This window comes from Salvelinus alpinus, chromosome 31, assembly GCF_045679555.1.
Source record: "Salvelinus alpinus chromosome 31, SLU_Salpinus.1, whole genome shotgun sequence".
In the NCBI taxonomy this organism is placed as follows: domain Eukaryota; kingdom Metazoa; phylum Chordata; class Actinopteri; order Salmoniformes; family Salmonidae; genus Salvelinus; species Salvelinus alpinus.
This window is the reverse complement of record NC_092116.1, coordinates 37,438,617-37,460,410: the sequence shown is the minus strand read 5'-3', so window position 1 is coordinate 37,460,410 and position 21,794 is coordinate 37,438,617. Positions and strand designations below refer to the sequence as shown.

At 44.1% G+C, this 21,794-nt stretch overlaps 2 protein-coding genes across 2 annotated transcripts in view; one reads left to right on the top strand and one right to left on the bottom strand.

Annotated features, from left to right (window-relative positions):
- The window catches only part of rigi (RNA sensor RIG-I), a 36,096-nt gene extending 28,958 nt beyond the window's left edge, over positions 1–7,138 (top strand). The window contains exons 21-22 of the mRNA XM_071377880.1: positions 3,931–4,072; positions 6,506–7,138. Of these exons, the coding sequence (XP_071233981.1) occupies positions 3,931–4,072; positions 6,506–6,522 (159 nt within the window). The 3' untranslated portion in view covers positions 6,523–7,138. The remainder of the gene's footprint in view (positions 1–3,930; positions 4,073–6,505) is intronic.
- A 10,113-nt stretch (positions 7,139–17,251) lies between these two features.
- Positions 17,252–21,794, bottom strand: part of LOC139561062 (uncharacterized) — a 28,031-nt gene continuing 23,488 nt past the window's right edge. The window contains exon 2 of the mRNA XM_071377879.1: positions 17,252–19,152. Coding sequence (XP_071233980.1) covers positions 19,105–19,152 — 48 coding nt within the window. The 3' untranslated portion in view covers positions 17,252–19,104. The remainder of the gene's footprint in view (positions 19,153–21,794) is intronic.

The following is a 21,794-nucleotide window of genomic DNA, read 5'->3' as shown; positions in this document are numbered from 1 at the left end:
TGGCCTCATACCTGACCATACAGGTAAACACTAGACTGGACTGGACTGGGGCATAGTGGCCTCATACTTGACCATACAGGTAAACACTAGACTGGACTGGGGCATAGTGGCCTCATACCTGACCATACAGGTAAACACTAGACTAGACTGGACTGGGGCATAGTGGCCTCATACCTGACCATACAGGTACACACTAGACTGGACTGGACTGGGGCATAGTGGCCTCATACCTGACCATACAGGTAAACACTAGACTGGACTGGGGCATAGTGGCCTCATACCTGACCATACAGGTAAACACTAGACTAGACTGGACTGGGGCATAGTGGCCTCATACCTGACCATACAGGTACACACTAGACTAGACTGGACTGGGGCATAGTGGCCTCATACCTGACCATACAGGTACACACTAGACTGGACTGGACTGGGGCATAGTGGCCTCATACCTGACCATACAGGTACACACTAGACTGGACTGGACTGGGGCATAGTGGCCTCATACCTGACCATACAGGTACACACTAGACTAGACTGGACTGGGGCATAGTGGCCTCATACCTGACCATACAGGTACACACTAGACTGGACTGGACTGGACTGGGGCATAGTGGCCTCATACCTGACCATACAGGTAAACACTAGACTGGACTGGACTGGGGCATAGTGGCCTCATACCTGACCATACAGGTACACACTAGACTGGACTGGACTGGTGCATAGTGGCCTCATACCTGACCATACAGGTACACAATAGACTGGACTGGACTGGGGCATAGTGGCCTCATACCTGACCATACAGGTACACACTAGACTAGACTGGACTGGGGCATAGTGGCCTCATACCTGACCATACAGGTACACACTAGACTAGACTGGACTGGGGCATAGTGGCCTCATACCTGACCATACAGGTACACACTAGACTGGACTGGGGCATAGTGGCCTCATACCTGACCATACAGGTACACACTAGACTGGACTGGACTCGGGCATAGTGGCCTCATACCTGACCATACAGGTAAACACTAGACTGGACTGGACTGGGGCATAGTGGCCTCATACCTGACCATACAGGTACACACTAGACTGGACTGGACTCGGGCATAGTGGCCTCATACCTGACCATACAGGTACACACTAGACTGGACTGGGGCATAGTGGCCTCATACCTGACCATACAGGTACACACTAGACTGGACTGGACTCGGGCATAGTGGCCTCATACCTGACCATACAGGTACACACTAGACTGGACTGGGGCATAGTGGCCTCATACCTGACCATACAGGTACACACTAGACTGGACTGGACTCGGGCATAGTGGCCTCATACCTGACCATACAGGTAAACACTAGACTGGACTGGACTGGGGCATAGTGGCCTCATACCTGACCATACAGGTACACACTAGACTAGACTGGGGCATAGTGGCCTCATACCTGACCATACAGGTAAACACTAGACTGGACTGGACTGGGGCATAGTGGCCTCATACCTGACCATACAGGTAAACACTAGACTGGACTGGACTGGGACATAGTGGCCTCATACCTGACCATACAGGTAAACACTAGACTGGACTGGACTGGGGCATAGTGGCCTCATACTTGACCATACAGGTAAACACTAGACTGGACTGGGGCATAGTGGCCTCATACCTGACCATACAGGTAAACACTAGACTAGACTGGACTGGGGCATAGTGGCCTCATACCTGACCATACAGGTACACACTAGACTGGACTGGACTGGGGCATAGTGGCCTCATACCTGACCATACAGGTAAACACTAGACTGGACTGGGGCATAGTGGCCTCATACCTGACCATACAGGTAAACACTAGACTAGACTGGACTGGGGCATAGTGGCCTCATACCTGACCATACAGGTACACACTAGACTAGACTGGACTGGGGCATAGTGGCCTCATACCTGACCATACAGGTACACACTAGACTGGACTGGACTGGGGCATAGTGGCCTCATACTTGACCATACAGGTACACACTAGACTGGACTGGACTGGGGCATAGTGGCCTCATACCTGACCATACAGGTACACACTAGACTAGACTGGACTGGGGCATAGTGGCCTCATACCTGACCATACAGGTACACACTAGACTGGACTGGACTGGGGCATAGTGGCCTCATACCTGACCATACAGGTAAACACTAGACTGGACTGGACTGGGGCATAGTGGCCTCATACCTGACCATACAGGTACACACTAGACTGGACTGGACTGGTGCATAGTGGCCTCATACCTGACCATACAGGTACACAATAGACTGGACTGGACTGGGGCATAGTGGCCTCATACCTGACCATACAGGTACACACTAGACTAGACTGGACTGGGGCATAGTGGCCTCATACCTGACCATACAGGTACACACTAGACTAGACTGGACTGGGGCATAGTGGCCTCATACCTGACCATACAGGTACACACTAGACTGGACTGGGGCATAGTGGCCTCATACCTGACCATACAGGTACACACTAGACTGGACTGGACTCGGGCATAGTGGCCTCATACCTGACCATACAGGTAAACACTAGACTGGACTGGACTGGGGCATAGTGGCCTCATACCTGACCATACAGGTACACACTAGACTGGACTGGACTCGGGCATAGTGGCCTCATACCTGACCATACAGGTACACACTAGACTGGACTGGGGCATAGTGGCCTCATACCTGACCATACAGGTACACACTAGACTGGACTGGACTCGGGCATAGTGGCCTCATACCTGACCATACAGGTACACACTAGACTGGACTGGGGCATAGTGGCCTCATACCTGACCATACAGGTACACACTAGACTGGACTGGACTCGGGCATAGTGGCCTCATACCTGACCATACAGGTAAACACTAGACTGGACTGGACTGGGGCATAGTGGCCTCATACCTGACCATACAGGTACACACTAGACTAGACTGGGGCATAGTGGCCTCATACCTGACCATACAGGTAAACACTAGACTGGACTGGACTGGGGCATAGTGGCCTCATACCTGACCATACAGGTAAACACTAGACTGGACTGGACTGGGGCATAGTGGCCTCATACCTGACCATACAGGTACACACTAGACTGGACTGGGGCATAGTGGCCTCATACCTGACCATACAGGTACACACTAGACTGGACTGGACTGGGGCATCGTGGCCTCATACCTGACCATACAGGTAAACACTAGACTGGACTGGACTGGGGCATCGTGGCCTCATACCTGACCATACAGGTAAACACTAGACTGGACTGGACTGGGGCATAGTGGCCTCATACCTGACCATACAGGTACACACTAGACTGGACTGGACTGGGGCATAGTGGCCTCATACCTGACCATACAGGTACACACTAGACTGGACTGGACTGGGGCATAGTGGCCTCATACCTGACCATACAGGTACACACTAGACTGGACTGGACTGGGGCATGGTGGCCTCATACCTGACCATACAGGTACACACTAGACTGGACTGGACTCGGGCATAGTGGCCTCATACCTGACCATACAGGTAAACACTAGACTGGACTGGGGCATAGTGGCCTCATACCTGACCATACAGGTAAACACTAGACTAGACTGGGGCATAGTGGCCTCATACCTGACCATACAGGTAAACACTAGACTGGACTGGACTGGGGCATCGTGGCCTCATACCTGACCATACAGGTACACACTAGACTGGACTGGACTGGGGCATCGTGGCCTCATACCTGACCATACAGGTAAACACTAGACTGGACTGGACTGGGGCATAGTGGCCTCATACCTGACCATACAGGTACACACTAGACTGGACTGGGGCATAGTGGCCTCATACCTGACCATACAGGTAACCCCACTTACTTGATTTGCCATTGTAGTGTGTTTATCTGTAAGTGTTTTGTCTCCCAGAACCTGCCTGTGTTAAAGATAGAGAGCTTTGTGGTGAAGAACTGTGTTACCGAGCAACAGAGGTACTACAGGAAGTGGAGAGACGTGACCTTTTCCATGAAGACCTTTGAACTTACAGACATAGCTGATAGCTGGAATCCACGTGAGTCTCTCTCTCCCCCCTCCCCCTCTTTCTCTCCCCTCTCTCTCCTTCTGTCTTCTCTCTCTCTCCCCCCTCTCTCTCCTTTTGTCTTCTCTCTCTCACTCTCTCTCTTCTCTGTATCTCTCTCTGTCTTCTCCCTCTATCTCTCTCCCCCCTCTCTCTCTGTCTTCTCTCCCTCAATCTCCCCCTTTCTCTCCCCCTCTCTGTCGCTCTCTCTTTCTCTTTATGTGTGTGTGTGTGTGTGTGTGTGTGTGTGTGTGTGTGTGTGTGTGTGTGTGTGTGTGTGTGTGTGTGTGTGTGTGTGTGTGTGTGTGTGTGTGTGTGTGTGTGTGTGTGTGTGTGTGTGTGTGTGTGTGTGTGTGTGTGTGTTTGTTTGTTGTCGTGTCTTTACCAGCAGCATACCACCCTGCATACCACTGCTGGCTTGCTTCTGAAGCTAAGCAGGGTTGGTCCTGGTCAGTCCCTGGATGGGAGACCAGGTGCTGCTGGAAGTGGTGTTGGAGGGCCAGTAGGAGGCACTCTTTCCTCTGGTCTAAACAAAGATCCCAATGCCCCAGGGCAGTGATTGGGGACACTGCTCTGTGTAGGGTGCCGTCTTTCGGATGGGACGTTAAACGGGTGTCCTGACTCTCTGAGGTCATTAAAGATCCCATGGCACTTGTGTTAACCCCGGTGTCCTGGCTAAATTCCCAATCTGGCCCTCAACCATCATGGTCACCTAATAATCCCCAGTTTACAATTGGCTCATTCATCCCCCTCCTCTCCCCTGTAACTATTCCCCAGGTCGTTGCTGCAAATGAGAACGTGTTCTCAGTCAACTTACCTGGTAAAATAACAGATAAATAAAATAAATATGGATTAAATTATATGACATGCTATTTTATAAAATCAATTCTCCGTAATTAATATTACCTGATTAAACTAATCATGTAAATGTAATGTAAGGAAGTATGGGCACCACGGAATAATATTTATAGAGCCGTTATCTTCCGAATAAACTCTTAAAGACCTTGTAATCTTTCATATCAATAGCAGTCAATATTTAATCGTCACCTTATTCAGTCTCATCTGAACGTCGTAAAATGATTGGTTATCTTCACGAACCCTGGCTAACAAGTTGAATCAGCAATACAAAAGTTGGATTAATTATTTATTTACTAAATAGCTAACTAATCACACAGAATTACATATACACAGGATGGATCATACGTTGATTACAAATTATGTCATAAAAGAAAACGTCCCAAGCGGACGGAACCGATATGACAGCTGGTTACACAAAGAAATGGGGTTGGGTTTGAATGAAAGCGCGGGAAGACTGAGGAACATAAGGATTGGGTTTCTATCGGACCTTATGAAGCTATGCCATCGTAAATACAGAATCTTATGCATTGTAAATAACCGCCCATTCGGGAAAAGGAAAATGCAAGAAATATATTTACGCTGCGCTTCGATAGATTGGTCGAAGATGGAAGGCTGGGTTGCCCAGCAGAGATCTCCCTTGTCCTTTGAAGACTATTTCTGGGTGATACATTGTAGTGTGTCGTCGTGTGGTAGAACAGATACGTTGTAGTACCCTGTCGTTCTGAAGAGATTGTCCGTCCTTTCCTAGGCCACGTTTACAGCTGCTGCTGATAACTCAATGTCTAGGATGTATCACTTCTTTAGTGGATAAGAGTTCAAAGTTCACACCAAGTTGCCATACTATAAGCTCATGCTATATTCTGGCTGGTGTAGTCGCATTCATCCTTCTAGCGTGGCGATCGTCACCTCCACGTTGAAATTCGCCCTTCTAAACGTATGGACAACCGTCGTCACGTCATCGGGAACACAATGTAATTTCGTTAGGTTGTAGTCGTTCAACCATTCGCAACCAGAGCTCACGCTAAGGTTGGCTTAGTTCGCCGGGAATTGGATCACGGAGACTCTTATAGAAATGTAGAAAAGGGGTTGGTTCATAATTTCCAACCAATGTCTATTCATGTGGGCGTTGGCACTGATTGAGCATATTTTACATATGAAAACAATTCTCTCATTTTAAAAACTAAAAATACATTTAATCTTTTCACAAATAGTTTCATATTTAAACATTTAAATTGCACAACAATTCCATGTGAATCTGATAACTAGAATGTGTCGACTTTTCCACAATTTATGTCGTCCTATCATCAGTCATAATGTCTCAGACGACAACTGATCTGACATCATATTCTTTTACGTACCAACGGATATTTTCAACTGCTTGGATTACAGAAATATTGTACCTTTCCCAACCTTTTGATGTCACCAGACTCTCTCTATGTTAACAAAGGGCTTTTCCAAGAGTCCACTCTGTAGAGTGGAGAGAAAAGGGGGTATTTATGGGGGTCATAAACCTCACCAACAGGCCAACGTCATGGCAGTGTGTTGTAATGTTGCTTCGTTTCTTTCTAGTGCTTGAAGACCAGTAGGCCTCTACACCTGTCAATCTGGAAAGGAGGAGCCATGAAGAGGGAGAAGAGAGAGGCATTGGTCATTACCAAGCAAGGCCAGGAGCCTCAGGACCTGAACATCCAATCAAATCAGATCAAAACCAATTACAACACAGTCAAAACAAAACGACATTGCTTATTGGGAAGCACAAAGCAAAATGCTATCTGGCCATAAATCGACAGTACACTGTGGCTAACTATTTGACCATGGTTACTGATCAAAACCTTTAGAAAAACCTTGACAAAGTACAGGCACAGTGAGCACAGCCTTGCCATTGAGAAGGGTAGACACAGGAAAACATGGCTCCCTGTAGGGTAGGCTAAGATCTCTGATTAAAATAGGCGACTGAATTCTGTTGGGGGAAGATGCAGAGAACTGTGGGTTGTCAGCACACTTGTTATTGTTCAATGTATGGTTATTTTGACCCTTGATTATTGTTGTTACTGTTTGTCCCCTTGACAATATTGATTATTATTATTATGAATTATGTTAATGTAGTAAATTAATCACTTAATTTCCAAAGTATAGTGTTTGGCAATATGTACATTGTTACGTCATGCCAATAAAGCAAATTGAATGAGAGAGAGAGATGTACACAGAGAGATAGTGTTTTTTGTGACTACCTCATCTCTGTAACCCACATATAGAATTATCTGTAAGGTCCCTCAGTCGACCAGTGAATGTCAGGCACAGATTCAACCAGAAAGACCAAGGAGGTTTTCCAATGCCTCGCAAAGAATGGCATCTATTGGTAGATGGGTAAAAAAAAAAATAATCCTTTTGAGCACCATATTAATTACACTTTGGATGGTGTATCAATACACCCAGTCACTACAAAGATACAGGTGTCCTTCCTAACTCAGTTGCCCGAGAGGAAGGAAACCAAACAGGGATTTCACCATGTGGCCAATAGTGACTTTACAGCAGTTACAGAGTTTCATGGCTTTGATAGGAGAAATTTGAGGATGGATCAACAACATTGTAGTTACTCCACAATACTAACCTAATTGACAACAACAATAACCTAAAACACAAGGCCAAATCTACACTGGAGTTGCTTACTAAGAAGACAGTGAATGTTTCTGAGTGGCCAAGTTAGAGTTTTGACTTAAATCTACTTGAAAATCTAAAGGCAAGACCTGAAAATGGCTGTCTATCAATAATCAATAATCAACAACCAATTTGACAGAGCTTGAAGAGTTTTGAAAATAATAACGGACAAATGTTGCACAGTGTGTGGAAAGCTCTCAAAGACTTACCCAGAAAGACTCACAGCTGTAATCGCTGCCAAATGTGCTTCTACAAAGTATTGACTCAGATGTGTGAATACTTATGTTATTTAGATATCTGTATTTCATTTGCAATACTTTTGGAACAATTTCTAAAAACATGTTTTCACTTTATCATTATGGGGTATTGTGATGTCATTATGGGGTATTGTGATGTCAGTATGGGGTATTGTGATGTAATTATGGGGTATTGTGATGTCATTATGGGGTATTGTGATGTCATTATGGGATATTGTGATGTCATTATGGGGTATTGTGTGTAGATGGGTGAGGGGGGAAAAGTATTTAATCCATTTGGAATCCAGGCTGTAACACAAGATATGGAATAAGTCAAGGAGTGTGAATCATTTCATACTAATGATGAACTAACTTACTGTCATTTATTAGTATTTTATGGGTAGCTACAATATTCAGACCCCTTGACTTTTTCCACATTTTGTTAGGTTACAGCCTTATTCTAAAATATATGTATTTATTTATTTCCCTCTTCAATTTACTCACAATGCCCCACAATGACAAAGGGGAAATGTCAGGGCAGGCGGAGCGGGGAGGTTCCTGGTGGAGAGCCAGAAGTGATGGATGGAACAGAGGAGCCTCACTGCGGTGGCCTTCTAGTGGACCCCGGGTTAGAACGCACTGGTTTTATTTGGCTCCCCAAGTTTTCTGAACTGACCCCAAAAAAATATATATACAGTGGCAAGAAAAAGTATGTGAACCCTTGGAATTATTTGTATTTCTGCATAAATTGGTCATAACATTTGATCTGATCTTCATCTAAGTCACAACAATAGACAAACACAGTGTGCTTAAACTAATAACACACAAATTATTGTATTTTTCTTGTCTATACTGAATACATAATTTAAACCTTCACAGTGTAGGTTGGATAAAGTATGTGAACCCCTTGGCTAATTACTTCTCCAAAAGCTAATTGGAGTCAGGAGTGAGCTAATCTGGAGTCCAATCAATGAGACGAGACTGGAGGTGTTGGTTAGAGCTGCATTGCCCTGTCGTGTCTCTGACTTTTCATTAAATGTGAAGACTGTCATTTTATCAAATCAATTCTCTGTAATTATTATTACGTGATTAAACTAATCATGTAAATTTAATTAACTAGGAAGTCAGGGCACCATGGAAAACGTTGGTTTACCGAGTCATCATTTTCCAAATAAAACTTCAGATATTTTAATATCTGATCACTTAGTCTTCTATTAATTCATTATTATTATTACCTTCCGTCATTCTCATCTGAACGTCGTAAATTCTTGGTTATCTGCACGAACCCAGCCTCTACTATGAATCATCCATACACCAATTGGCTCAATTATTTATTTACTAACTAATTAAACAATTACAGAATATACAATACCTAATAACATTATACAGTAAATACCGTCCCTAGTGGACTAAACAAAAACAGTTGGGTTATAACAGGATAGATTCAGAGAGAAGAGAAGGGGGTTTGGAAGGAAGACTAAGGAACATGGGTCTCTTATCGGACCTGGGAAGCTATTCTCACATAAATACATATACCACTAACGATCGCTCATTCAGAAAAGCAATGCACAACAAATATTATGGCTGAACTCAAATGTGCTGGTTGATAAAACACCTGTATTTATGGGAAAGATGTTTGGAAAGGGTATTTTGTTCTTAAATGATATTGTAAATTGTAATGGTAGAGTTATGTCCTTCATGGAGTTATCAGAATTGTACAGGAAGGTCTGCTCAATCCAAGAGTACAACCAATTGATTACAGCATTACCCCAGAAATGGAGGAGGCAGGTGGCAGTGGGAGGAGGTAGAGAACTGGTCTGTCTGCCCAATATAAAGGATCAAAACTGGCGGAGGCATAAAAATAGCATAAATAGGAAATTACACCAGTTTCATTTGAGGACCAGAATGTTGACAACTGTGCCATACAGATTGTAAAATAGTTGGGAGGAGATTTTTGATGTACCGATTCCATGGTACAGGGTGTATGAGTTGTTATATAAAACAACGCAAGATTCAAGACTTCGTACTTTTTAGCTAAAATTATTATATAGAATTATTGCCACCAACAAAATGTTGAATATTTGGGGCATAAAATCATCGAAGCTCTGCAGATTTTGTTGTGAGGATACAGAATCAATAGACCATTTATTTTGGTATTGACCTCAGGTAGCCTGTTTCTGGTCTCAGGTTCAGGAATGGCTGAAAATGCATAGCATTGATCTAAAATTGACCCTAGAAATAGTTCTATTAGGAGATCTGGAGAGACCGGGTCAGTCAATTACTAATATACTAATACTCTTAGTAAAAGTATTTATCTTCAACTCGCAATCTGTCGATTCTATTCGATTAGATAGATTGTACGTTAAACATCACAGCATATTTGAAAGATATATATGGTGGGTAGAAATCCGAAGAGGGTGGCCAGCAGAGACAGGTGGGAGTGGCTGAGGGAAGCTGAGGGTTGGGATGTGGAACTGGAGACAAGTGGGAGTGGAGTTTCTGTGCGGGAGATAGAATAATGGTCAAAGATAAAAGTCAAAAAATAAAGTCAAAATGAAACATAACAAAAAGTACATTTGAATGACACTAAGTGGCAGTGTTTTACAACTAATGCCGGTTTGCCTGAGGCTGATGCCGTGCAGGTGGTTGTACACATGCATATACACACACTCTCATTCAAATAAACACAGACAAGAACACACACATACATGTAATAGTGCCAGACATGCACACACACATATACAGTTGGCATTGCTGTTATGATTTTAGTTGTCCTTGATGTCCTTTGTTTTTTGCTGTTTTCTTCTGTCTTTTTCTTTTTTCTCTTTAGTTCTCTAGGTTGTTGGTGCATTGGGGGGGGTTCTTGTGGAGGGTAATGGATTTATTTTCTTCTTCTTGGGGGGAGGACTGTGGGAAGGGTCTCGAATGGTTGAGGGATAGCTGTTGGGGAACTGTGGGGGGATCTTGGAGGGCTGGGTTCACGTTTTTTGGCCTGGTGGAAGATCTGTCAACGTGCCCTTGAGCAGGGCATTGACCCTGGATCCTTCTGTGTGTCGCTCTGAATGGCAGTCTGTTGGATGACTGGTGTGGTCGTTGAGCGGCTTGACTGCAAGTATATCGTATGTTTCGGATATTCAATATTAAATATATTTTTTTAAAGAAATGCATTGTGTTTACGTGAAGCTGGCTTCGATAGTTGAGCTGCTGATGTGAGGCTCAGGTTGATGGCCTTTGACCTTTGTAGATTCTTCCGGGTCGTCGTGTGATAGGTTCATCTCTCCCTGGAGAAGCTTCCTCGTCGGTCGTTGTTTCTCGTACTAGATTGGCACATATGTTCAGCTGCAGTCTGATATACGCTAGTTTAGTATGCACTTCTTCCCTAGGTTCAGAGTTCAGAGTTCATACCAAGTTCACGTGTGGAGGCAGCCCTCACGTCTCCCGGCCTGTATAGTTGAAACTAGCCCTTTTCAACGTGGAGGGCAAGTCCTCCCGTTATTTGGAACTGAGGTAACTTTTCGTCACGGGGGCTTTTATAGAAATGTAGAAAAAAGGGTTGGGTTCATCATTTCCAACCAATGTCTATTCACTTGGGCTGCTGATTGAGCATCAGTTTACTTATGAAAACAATTCTCTCATTTAGAAGACTAAATATCACATTACATCATTTCGCAAATAGTTTCATCTTTACTCATTCATTTTATACAAGAATTAGATGCAAACCTCATAACTGAGGAACCTGTATAAACAGAGTTATGGTAATGTGGCTGTGTTGTCTTTCATGAGGTCACAAACGTGAAACAAAACGGACCGGGTCGTAGCTGCACGTTTGTGGCCTGCTGGAGGTCATTTTGCAGGGCTCTGGCAGTGCTCCTCCTTGCACAAAGGCGGAGGTAGCGGTCCTGCTGCTGGGTTGTTGCCCTCCTACGGCCTCCTCCACGTCTCCTGATGTACTGGCCTGTCTCCTGGTAGCGCCTCCATGCTCTGGACACTACGCTGACAGACACAGCAAACCTTCTTGCCACAGCTCGCATTGATGTGCCATCCTGGATGAGCTGCACTACCTGAGCCACTTGTGTGGGTTGTAGACTCCGTCTCATGCTACCACTAGAGTGAAAGCACCGCCAGCATTCACAAGTGACCAAAACATCAGCCAGGAAGCATAGGAACTGAGAAGTGGTCTGTGGTCACCACCTGCAGAACCACTCCTTTATTGGGGGTGTCTTGCTAATTGCCTATAATTTCCACCTTTTGTCTATTCCATTTGCACAACAGCATGTGAAATGTATTGTCAATCAGTGTTGCTTCCTAAGTGGACAGTTTGATTTCACAGAAGTGTGATTGACTTGGAGTTACATTGTGTTGTTTAAGTGTTCCCTTTATTTTTTTGAGCAGTGTACTATGCATGCCAGTCTCTCTTGGCTAAGAGTTGAGAGACTGACTGCATCACTTCTTCTTTTTATAAGAAACATTAATGTATTAAATCCCAAATTGTTTGCATATTCAACTTACACACAACTCTGACACACACTTATCCCACCAGACATGTCACCAGGGGTCTTTTCACAGTCCCTAAATCCAGAACAAATTCAAGAAAGTGTACAGTATTGTACATAGCATGGAACTAGATTCCATCTCATATTGCTCAAATAAACAGCAAACCTGGTTGAAAAAAACAGATAAAGCAACACCTCACGGTACATCGCCACTCCCCTATTTGACCTAGATAGTTTGTGTGTATGTATTGATATATATAGTGCCTTTTTTTTTAAATGTATGTAGTTCTCTCCTTGAGTTGTTCTTGTCTATTGATGTTCTGTATTATGTTTCATGTTTTGTGTGGACCCCGGGAAGAGTAGCTGCTGTTTTTGCAACAGCTAATGGGGATCCTAATAAAATAACAAAACATTATGTGTGGAGAAAAAAAGGCAGAGCACACCAACATCAAAACCTCCTCCCAACTGTAAAGTCTGGTGGAGGGAACATCATGGTTTGGGGCTGCTTTGCTGCCTCAGGGACTGGACAGCTTGCTGTCATCGACAGAAAATAAATTCCCAAGTTTATCAAGACATTTTGCAGGAGAATGTTAGGCAATCTTTCCTCCAATTGAAGCTCAACAGAAGTTGGGTGATGCAACAGGACAACAACCCAAAACACAGAAGTAAATCAACAACAGAATGGCTTCAACAGAAGCAAATATGCATTCTGGAGTGGCCCAGTCCTGACCTCATCCTGATTGAGATGCTGTTGCATGACCTCAAGAGAGCAGTTCACACCAGACATCCCACGAATTTTGCTGAACTGAAACAGTTTTATAAAGAGGAACGGTCCAAAATTCCTCCTGACCGTTTGGTTGAGAACGGTTGAAAAAGTTTGGTTGAGGTTATTGCTGCCAAAGGAGGGTCAAACAGTTATTAAATCCAAGGGTTCACATACTTTTCCCACCCTGCACTGTGAATGTTTACACGGTGTGCTCAATAAAGACATGCAAACGTATAATTGTTTGTGTGTTATTAGTTTAAGCAGTCTGTGTTTGTCTATTGTTGTGACCTAGATGAACATCAGATCAAATGTTACGACCAATTTATATAGATATCCAGGCAGTTCCAAAGGGTTCACATACTTTTTCTTGCCACTGTACTTTTGAAATTGTTGGACATAAAAGACTGGAATAACACCAGGAAATCAGCTCTAAGTGATTTCTATTTAAGAAATCTGTTCTCAAGTATTCCCATGCACAATAGGGAGACACGTGATCGTATACAAATGTAAGTCAGGTTTGAAATTATTATGTTTTGGTCAAACAGGAAAACATTGTCCAGTGGCTGAATCTAGTTGATTATCCAGCCCTTACAGTAACAATCTGTTCTTATTGTAAACCACTGGAGTTTTCAAGGCCTTACAGTAACAATCAGTTCTTATTGTAAACCACTGGAGTTTTCAAGGCTTTACAGTAACAATCTGTTCTTATTGTAAACCACTGGAGTTTTCAAGGCTTTACAGTAACAATCAGTTCTTATTGTAAACCACTGGAGTTTTCAAGGCTTTACAGTAACAATCAGTTCTTATTGTAAACCACTGGAGTTTTCAAGGCTTTACAGTAACAATCAGTTCTTATTGTAAACCACTGGAGTTTTCAAGGCTTTACAGTAACAATCTGTTCTTATTGTAAACCACTGGAGTTTTCAAGGCTTTACAGTAACAATCAGTTCTTATTGTAAACCACTGAAGTTTTCAAGGCTTTACAGTAACAATCAGTTCTTATTGTAAACCACTGGAGTTTTCAAGGCCTTACAGTAACAATCAGTTCTTATTGTAAACCACTGGAGTTTTCAGGGCCTTACAGTAACCACTGGAGTTTTCAGGGCCTTACAGTAACAATCAGTTCTTATTGTAAACCACTGGAGTTTTCAAGGCTTTACAGTAACAATCAGTTCTTATTGTAAACCACTGGAGTTTTCAAGGCTTTACAGTAACAATCAGTTCTTATTGTAAACCACTGAAGTTTTCAAGGCTTTACAGTAACAATCAGTTCTTATTGTAAACCACTGGAGTTTTCAAGGCTTTACAGTAACAATCAGTTCTTATTGTAAACCACTGGAGTTTTCAGGGCCTTACAGTAACAATCAGTTCTTATTGTAAACCACTGGAGTTTTCAAGGCTTTACAGTAACAATCAGTTCTTATTGTAAACCACTGGAGTTTTCAAGGCCTTACAGTAACAATCAGTTCTTATTGTAAACCACTGGAGTTTTCAAAGCTTTACAGTAATTGCACTGACGTGTCATTTTATGTAACCTACTGAAATCATGATGCTTTTTAAACTGATATTTGCACTTAGAATAACGGAACTGCCGTTGGATGTTCATTTAAATTGATTACAATCAATGGACCTAAACAGTCTAATGAGGTGACTTCTATGTATCCCAGAGTCCCCCTTTACAACCTCCTCCTTTATCGCTAGCCCACGGGGCAGGAAACAGATACGTATTAAACCATCAGGAAACAGATAACCTATCAAACCATCAGGAAACAGTTAACCTATCAATCCATCAGGAAACAGTTAACCTATCAAACCATCAGGAAACAGTTAACCTATCAAACCATCAGGAAACAGATAACGCATTAAACCATCAGGAAACAGATAACCTATCAAACCATCAGGAAACAGATAACCTATCAAACCATCAGGAAACAGATAACGTATCAAACCATCAGGAAACAGATAACCTATCAAACCATCAGGAAACAGATTACGTATTAAACCATCAGGAAACAGATAACCTATCAAACCATCAGGAAACAGATAACGTATCAAACCATCAGGAAACAGATAACGTATCAAACCATCAGGAAACAGATAACGTATCAAACCATCAGGAAACAGTTAAAGGCGGCAGCAGCGGCGGTACTGTGTCTGTGTGTTGGGAGGAGCTGGAGCGGTAGAGCGCGGCCCCGGGGAGGTGTCGGCGACGTCGCTAAGTGACGGGGTCGCGCTCCCGCACCCGCCACTCGGCTAGAGGAATGAGTCCTTGGGGAGGGAGGGGGGGAGGGGGATGGTGTGATGATTACGTTTCACGAGCTCACAGTTATTCGGTTATTAGCAGCGTTCCTAATATCCATACGTTAATAGATGATTACGTCATTATTATAGGATTATATTATTATATAATAATCCCATCATAACACATATATTATCATGTTATTACACATTGTTATAGGATTATATTATAACGTGATTTTAATATAGTGTGTCGTTACACAGACGACCATATAGAGAATATATGCAGCACGGTAATTCACATGTGAATGTCATTTTTACTTGGAAGGTGTGTCTGTGGGTGTGTGTACTGTGTGTGTGTTTAGTGTGCGTGCACAGTGTGTGTCTGCGTGCACAGTGTGTGTGTGTGTGTGTGTGTGTGTGTGTGTGTGTGTGTGTGTGTGTGTGTGTGTGTGTGTGTGTGTCTATCGTGTAGTGACCTTATGCGTTGCATTCAATGTCATCATATTCTGCAACCGTCTCCTGGGTCTGTCTGACACTCTCAGGTCTACAAACAGAACACGGTTATAAACACGCTGTGTGCGTACTGTGTGTGTTTACTGTGTGTGTGCTGTGTGTGTACTGTGTGTGTGTTTACTGTGTGTGTTTACTGTGGGTGTTTACTGTGTGTGTACTGTGTGTGTACTGTGTGTGTACTGTGTGTGTACTGTGTGTGTACTGTGTGTGTGTACTGTGTGTGTGTGTGTGTGTTTACTGTGTGTGTGTTTACTGTGTGTGCTTACTGTGTGTGTTTACTGTGTGTGTACTGTGTGTGTGTGTGTTTACCGTGTGTGTGTGTACTGTGTGTTTACGGTGTGTGTTTACTGTGTGTGCTTACTGTGTGTGTTTACTGTGTGTGTACTGTGTGTACTGTGTGTGTGTGTACTGTGTGTTTACGGTGTGTGTTTACTGTGTGTGCTTACTGTGTGTGTACTGTGTGTGTGTGTGTGTGTACTGTGTGTACTGTGTGTGTACTGTTTGTGTTTACTGTGTGTGTGTGTGTTTACTGTGTGTTTACTGTGTGTGTACTGTTTGTGTTTACTGTGTGTGTGTGTGTTTACTGTGTGTGTACTGTGTGTGTGTGTGTGTGTGTGTGTGTGTGTGTGTGTGTGTGTGTGTGTGTGTGTGTGTTTACTGTGTGTGTACTGTGTGTGTGTTTAGTGTGTGTGTGTGTGTGTGTGTGTGTGTGTGTGTGTGTGTGTGTTTGTTTACTGTGTGTGTGTGTGTGTTTGTGTGTGTGTGTACTGTGTGTGTGTGTGTGTGTGTGTGTGTGTGTGTGTGTGTGTGTGTGTGTGTTTGTTTACTGTGTGTGTGTGTGTGTTTGTTTACTGTGTGTGTGTACTGTGTGTGTGTGTGTGTGTGTGTGTGTGTGTGTGTGTGTGTGTGTGTGTGTGTGTGTGTGTGTGTGTGTGTGTGTGTGTGTGTGTGTGTGTGTGTGAGAGGATTCAGTAGAAAATGTCTGCAAAATAAATGAGGGGAGATGAGATGAGCTCGGAGCCCCTCCCACATTCTGGAACACAAGGCACAATTCCATTGTTATCTCTGTTGCCTAGTAACACAGGTCGTCATGGAGAGACGAGAGTTCTGATAGCTACACCATTACAGCAGAGAGAGAGGCAATGACAGGACCACACACACACACACACACACACACACGCACACGCACACGCACACACACACACGCACACGCACACACAGTACACACACACATGCACACAAACACACACACACATTTGCAGGATTGAAAACGCTAATGCTGACAAATGGCTGCATGATGCAACCAGCAGACATTCTGTGTTATAACAGTACTGCTCTACATATTCACCCTCCCCCTACTCACACACACACACACACACACACACACCACACACCACCCACACACACGTACATTATTTAAAACCATTTTATTACTCGACACATGGAGGAATCACGACGTCAATTTACAAACGTTTTGTAACCTTTCAAAAAACAAAACACGTTATAATCCATGCGACAGCCAGTTAGAGAGGAGGGGCTTATTCAATGAAAGGGTCCCAGCCAGTTAGAGAGGAGGGGCTTATTCAATGAAAGGGTCCCAGCCAGTTAGAGAGGAGGGGCTTATTCAATGAAAGGGTCCCAGCCAGTTAGAGAGGAGGAACGTATTCAATGAAAGGGTCCCAGCCAGTTAGAGAGGAGGAACGTATTCAATGAAAGGGTCCCAGCCAGTTAGAGAGGAGGAACGTATTCAATGAAAGGGTCCCAGCCAGTTAGAGAGGAGGAACGTATTCAATGAAAGGGTCCCAGCCAGTTAGAGAGGAGGAACGTATTCAATGAAAAAGGTCCCAGCCAGTTAGAGAGGAGGAATGTATTCAATGAAAAAGGTCCCAGCCAGTTAGAGAGGAGGGGCTTATTCAATGAAAGGGTCCCAGCCAGTTAGAGAGGAGGAACGTATTCAATGAAAAGGGTCCCAGCCAGTTAGAGAGGAGGGGCTTATTCAATGAAAGGGTCCCAGCCAGTTAGAGAGGAGGAACGTATTCAATGAAAGGGTCCCAGCCAGTTAGAGAGGAGGGGCTTATTCAATGAAAAGGGTCCCAGCCAGTTAGAGAGGAGGAACGTATTCAATGAAAAAGGTCCCAGCCAGTTAGAGAGGAGGGGCTTATTCAATGAAAGGGTCCCAGCCAGTTAGAGAGGAGGAACGTATTCAATGAAAAAGGTCCCAGCCAGTTAGAGAGGAGGGGCTTATTCAATGAAAGGGTCCCAGCCAGTTAGAGAGGAGGGGCTTATTCAATGAAAGGGTCCCAGGCAGTTAGAGAGGAGGGGCTTATTCAGCGAAAAGGGTCCCAGCCAGTTAGAGAGGAGGGGCTTATTCAATGAAAGGGTCCCAGGAAGTTAGAGAGGAGGGGCTTATTCAGCGAAAAGGGTCCCAGCCAGTTAGAGAGGAGGGGCTTATTCAATGAAAGGGTCCCAGGAAGTTAGAGAGGAGGGGCTTATTCAGCGAAAAGGGTCCCAGCCAGTTAGAGAGGAGGGGCTTATTCAACGAAAGGGTCCCAGGCAGTTAGAGAGGAGGGGCTTATTCAACGAAAGGGTCCCAGCCAGTTAGAGAGGAGGGGCTTATTCAACGAAAGGGTCCCAGCCAGTTAGAGAGGAGGGGCTTATTCAATGAAAGGGTCCCAGGCAGTTAGAGAGGAGGGGCTTATTCAGTGAAAAGCATCCCAAACAGCATCCTATTACCCTCCACAGTGCACTACATTCAAAGTAATGCACTGTATAATGCAGTATATGTCAAATTCAAACAGGGAATAGGGTGCCATTTGAACACACGGCCTTACATGTTTCCCGGGAAACGTTCTGTGACAGCTGCAGTCAGGTTTGTAGTTGTAAACATCAGAACATGAGAGGAACCTCCTGAGTTCTAAAGGTTTCTGCTCCACTGCATGTCATGTACTGTCCTAAAAACACATCGGACTGACTGGGCTAAAGTGAGGAAGAGTCAGAACTATTTATTTTTTTGTGTGTGTGTGAAAGGAGGTAGAGAGTATAGAGACAGAATCTCGGGCCCCATCACGACATCACTGACTGGGGGAAGGGGTGGGGGGCCAGTTCTATAGACTCTATTTCTATGGTAAGAGAGGAACCAGTCACGAGGTGAAGAACTGAAAAAAGTTACTAGTTATAGACTAGTTTGTAGACTAGTTATAGACTAGTTATAGACTAGTTCTAGAGTAGCAGTAGTTATCCTTTTCAGTTGTTGTTCGACCTCTAGAAGAACCATCTGAAAGCTTCTCCACTGGGCACCGAGGGAGGACTCTGAGGAGAGAAGGAAACACACTGTTAGAGACTGACTAGTGGGAATAGAGACTGGACTGTTAGAGACTGACTAGTGGGAATAGAGACTGGACTGTTAGAATACTGACCAGCGGGAATAGAGACAAGACTGGACTGTTAGAGACTGACTAGTGGGAATAGAGACTGGACTGTTAAAATACCGAACAGTGGGAATAGAAACTGGACTGTTAGAGACTGACTAGTGGGAATAGAGACTGGACTGTTAGAGACTGACTAGTGGGAATAGAGACTGGACTGTTAGAATACCGAACAGTGGGAATAGAGACTGGACTGTTAGAGACTGACTAGTGGGAATAGAGACTGGACTGTTAGAATACCGAACAGTGGGAATAGAGACTGGACTGTTAGAGACTGACTAGTGGGAATAGAGACTGGACTGTTAGAATACTGACCAGCGGGAATAGAGACTGGACTGTTAGAGACTGACTAGTGGGAATAGAGACTGGACTGTTAGAATACCGAACAGTGGGAATAGACTGGACTGTTAGAGACTGACTAGTGGGAATAGAGACTGGACTGTTAGAGACTGACTAGTGGGAATAGAGACTGGACTGTTAGAATACTGACCAGCGGGAATAGAGACAAGACTGGACTGTTAGAGACTGACTAGTGGGAATAGAGACTGGACTGTTAAAATACCGAACAGTGGGAATAGAGACTGGACTGTTAGAGACTGACTAGTGGGAATAGAGACTGGACTGTTAGAATACCGAACAGTGGGAATAGAGACTGGACTGTTAGAGACTGACTAGTGGGAATAGAGACTGGACTGTTAGAGACTGGCTAGTGGGAATAGAGACTGGACTGTTAGAATACCGAACAGTGGGAATAGAGACTGGACTGTTAGAGACTGACTAGTGGGAATAGAGACTGGACTGTTAGAGACTGACTAGTGGGAATAGAGACTGGACTGTTAGAGACTGACTAGTGGGAATAGAGACTGGACTGTTAGAATACCGAACAGTGGGAATAGAGACTGGACTGTTAGAGACTGACTAGTGGGAATAGAGACTGGACTGTTAGAATACCGAACAGTGGGAATAGAGACTGGACTGTTAGAGACTGACTAGTGGGAATAGAGACTGGACTGTTAGAATACCGAACAGTGGGAATAGAGACTGGACTGTTAGAGACTGACTAGTGGGAATAGAGACTGGACTGTTAGAATACCGAACAGTGGGAATAGAGACTGGACTGTTAGAGACTGACTAGTGGGAGGAGAGACTGGACTGTTAGAGACTGACTAGTGGGAGTAGAGACTGGACTGTTAGAGACTGACTAGTGGGAATAGAGACTGGACTGTTAGAATACCGAACAGTGGGAATAGATACTGGACTGTTAGAATACTGACTAGTGGGAATAGAGACTGGACTGTTAGAGACTGACTAGTGGGAATAGAGACTGGACTGTTAGAGACTGACTAGTGGGAATAGAGACTGGACTGTTAGAGACTGACTAGTGGGAATAGAGACTGGACTGTTAGAGACTGACTAGTGGGAATAGAGACTGGACTGTTAGAATACCGAGCAGTGTTATTTTATTAGGATCCCCCACTAGCTGTGCAGCTACTCTTCCTGGGGTCCACAAAGAACATGAAACATAATACAGAACATTAATAGACAAGAACAGGTTAAGGACAGAACTACATGAAAACAGCACACATATCCTACATCCTACATCAATACATACACACAAACTATCTAGGTCAAACAGGGGAGAGGCTTTGTGCTGTGAGGTGTTGATTTATGTTTTTTTTTCAACCAGGTTTGCTGTTCATTTGAGCAATATGAGATGGAATCTAGTTCCATGCTATGTACAATACTGTACACTTTCTTGAATTTGTTCTGGATTTAGGGAATGTGAAAAAGACCCCTGGTGGCATGTCTGGTGGGGTAAGTGTGTTTGTCACATTAATGTTTTTTATTAAAAGGAGAAGTGATGTAGTCAGTCTCTCCTCAACTCTTAGCCAAGAATGACTGGCATGCATAGTATTTATACACTATATATACAAAAGTACTGTACTGTATGTGGACGCACCCTTCACATTAGTAGCCCCGTTGCTAACAGATGTATAGCACAAAGCCATGCAATCTCCATAGACAAACATTGTCAGTAGAATGGCCCGTACTGAAGAGCTCAGTGACTTTCAACGTGGCACCGTCATAGGATGCCACCTTTCCTACAAGTCAGTTTGTCAAATTTCTGCCCTGCTAGAGCTGCACCGGTCAACTGTAAGTGCTGTTATTGTGAAGTGGAATGTCTAGGAGCAACAACAGCTCAGCTGCGAAGTGGTAGGCCACACAAGCTCACAGAACGGGACCGCTTAGTAATGAAGCGTGTAGCGTGTAAAAATGGTCTGTCCTCAATTGCAACACTCACTACTGAGTTCCAAACTGCCTCTGGAAGCAACATCAACACAATAACTGTTTGTTTGGAACTTCATGAAATGGGTTTCCATGGCCGAGCAGCCGCACACAAGCCTACGATCACCATGTGCAATGCCAAGCGTCGGATGGAGTGATGTAAAGCTCGCCGCCATTGGACTCTGGAGCAGTGGGAACACGTTCTCTGGAGTGGTGAACCACGCTTCACCATCTGGCAGT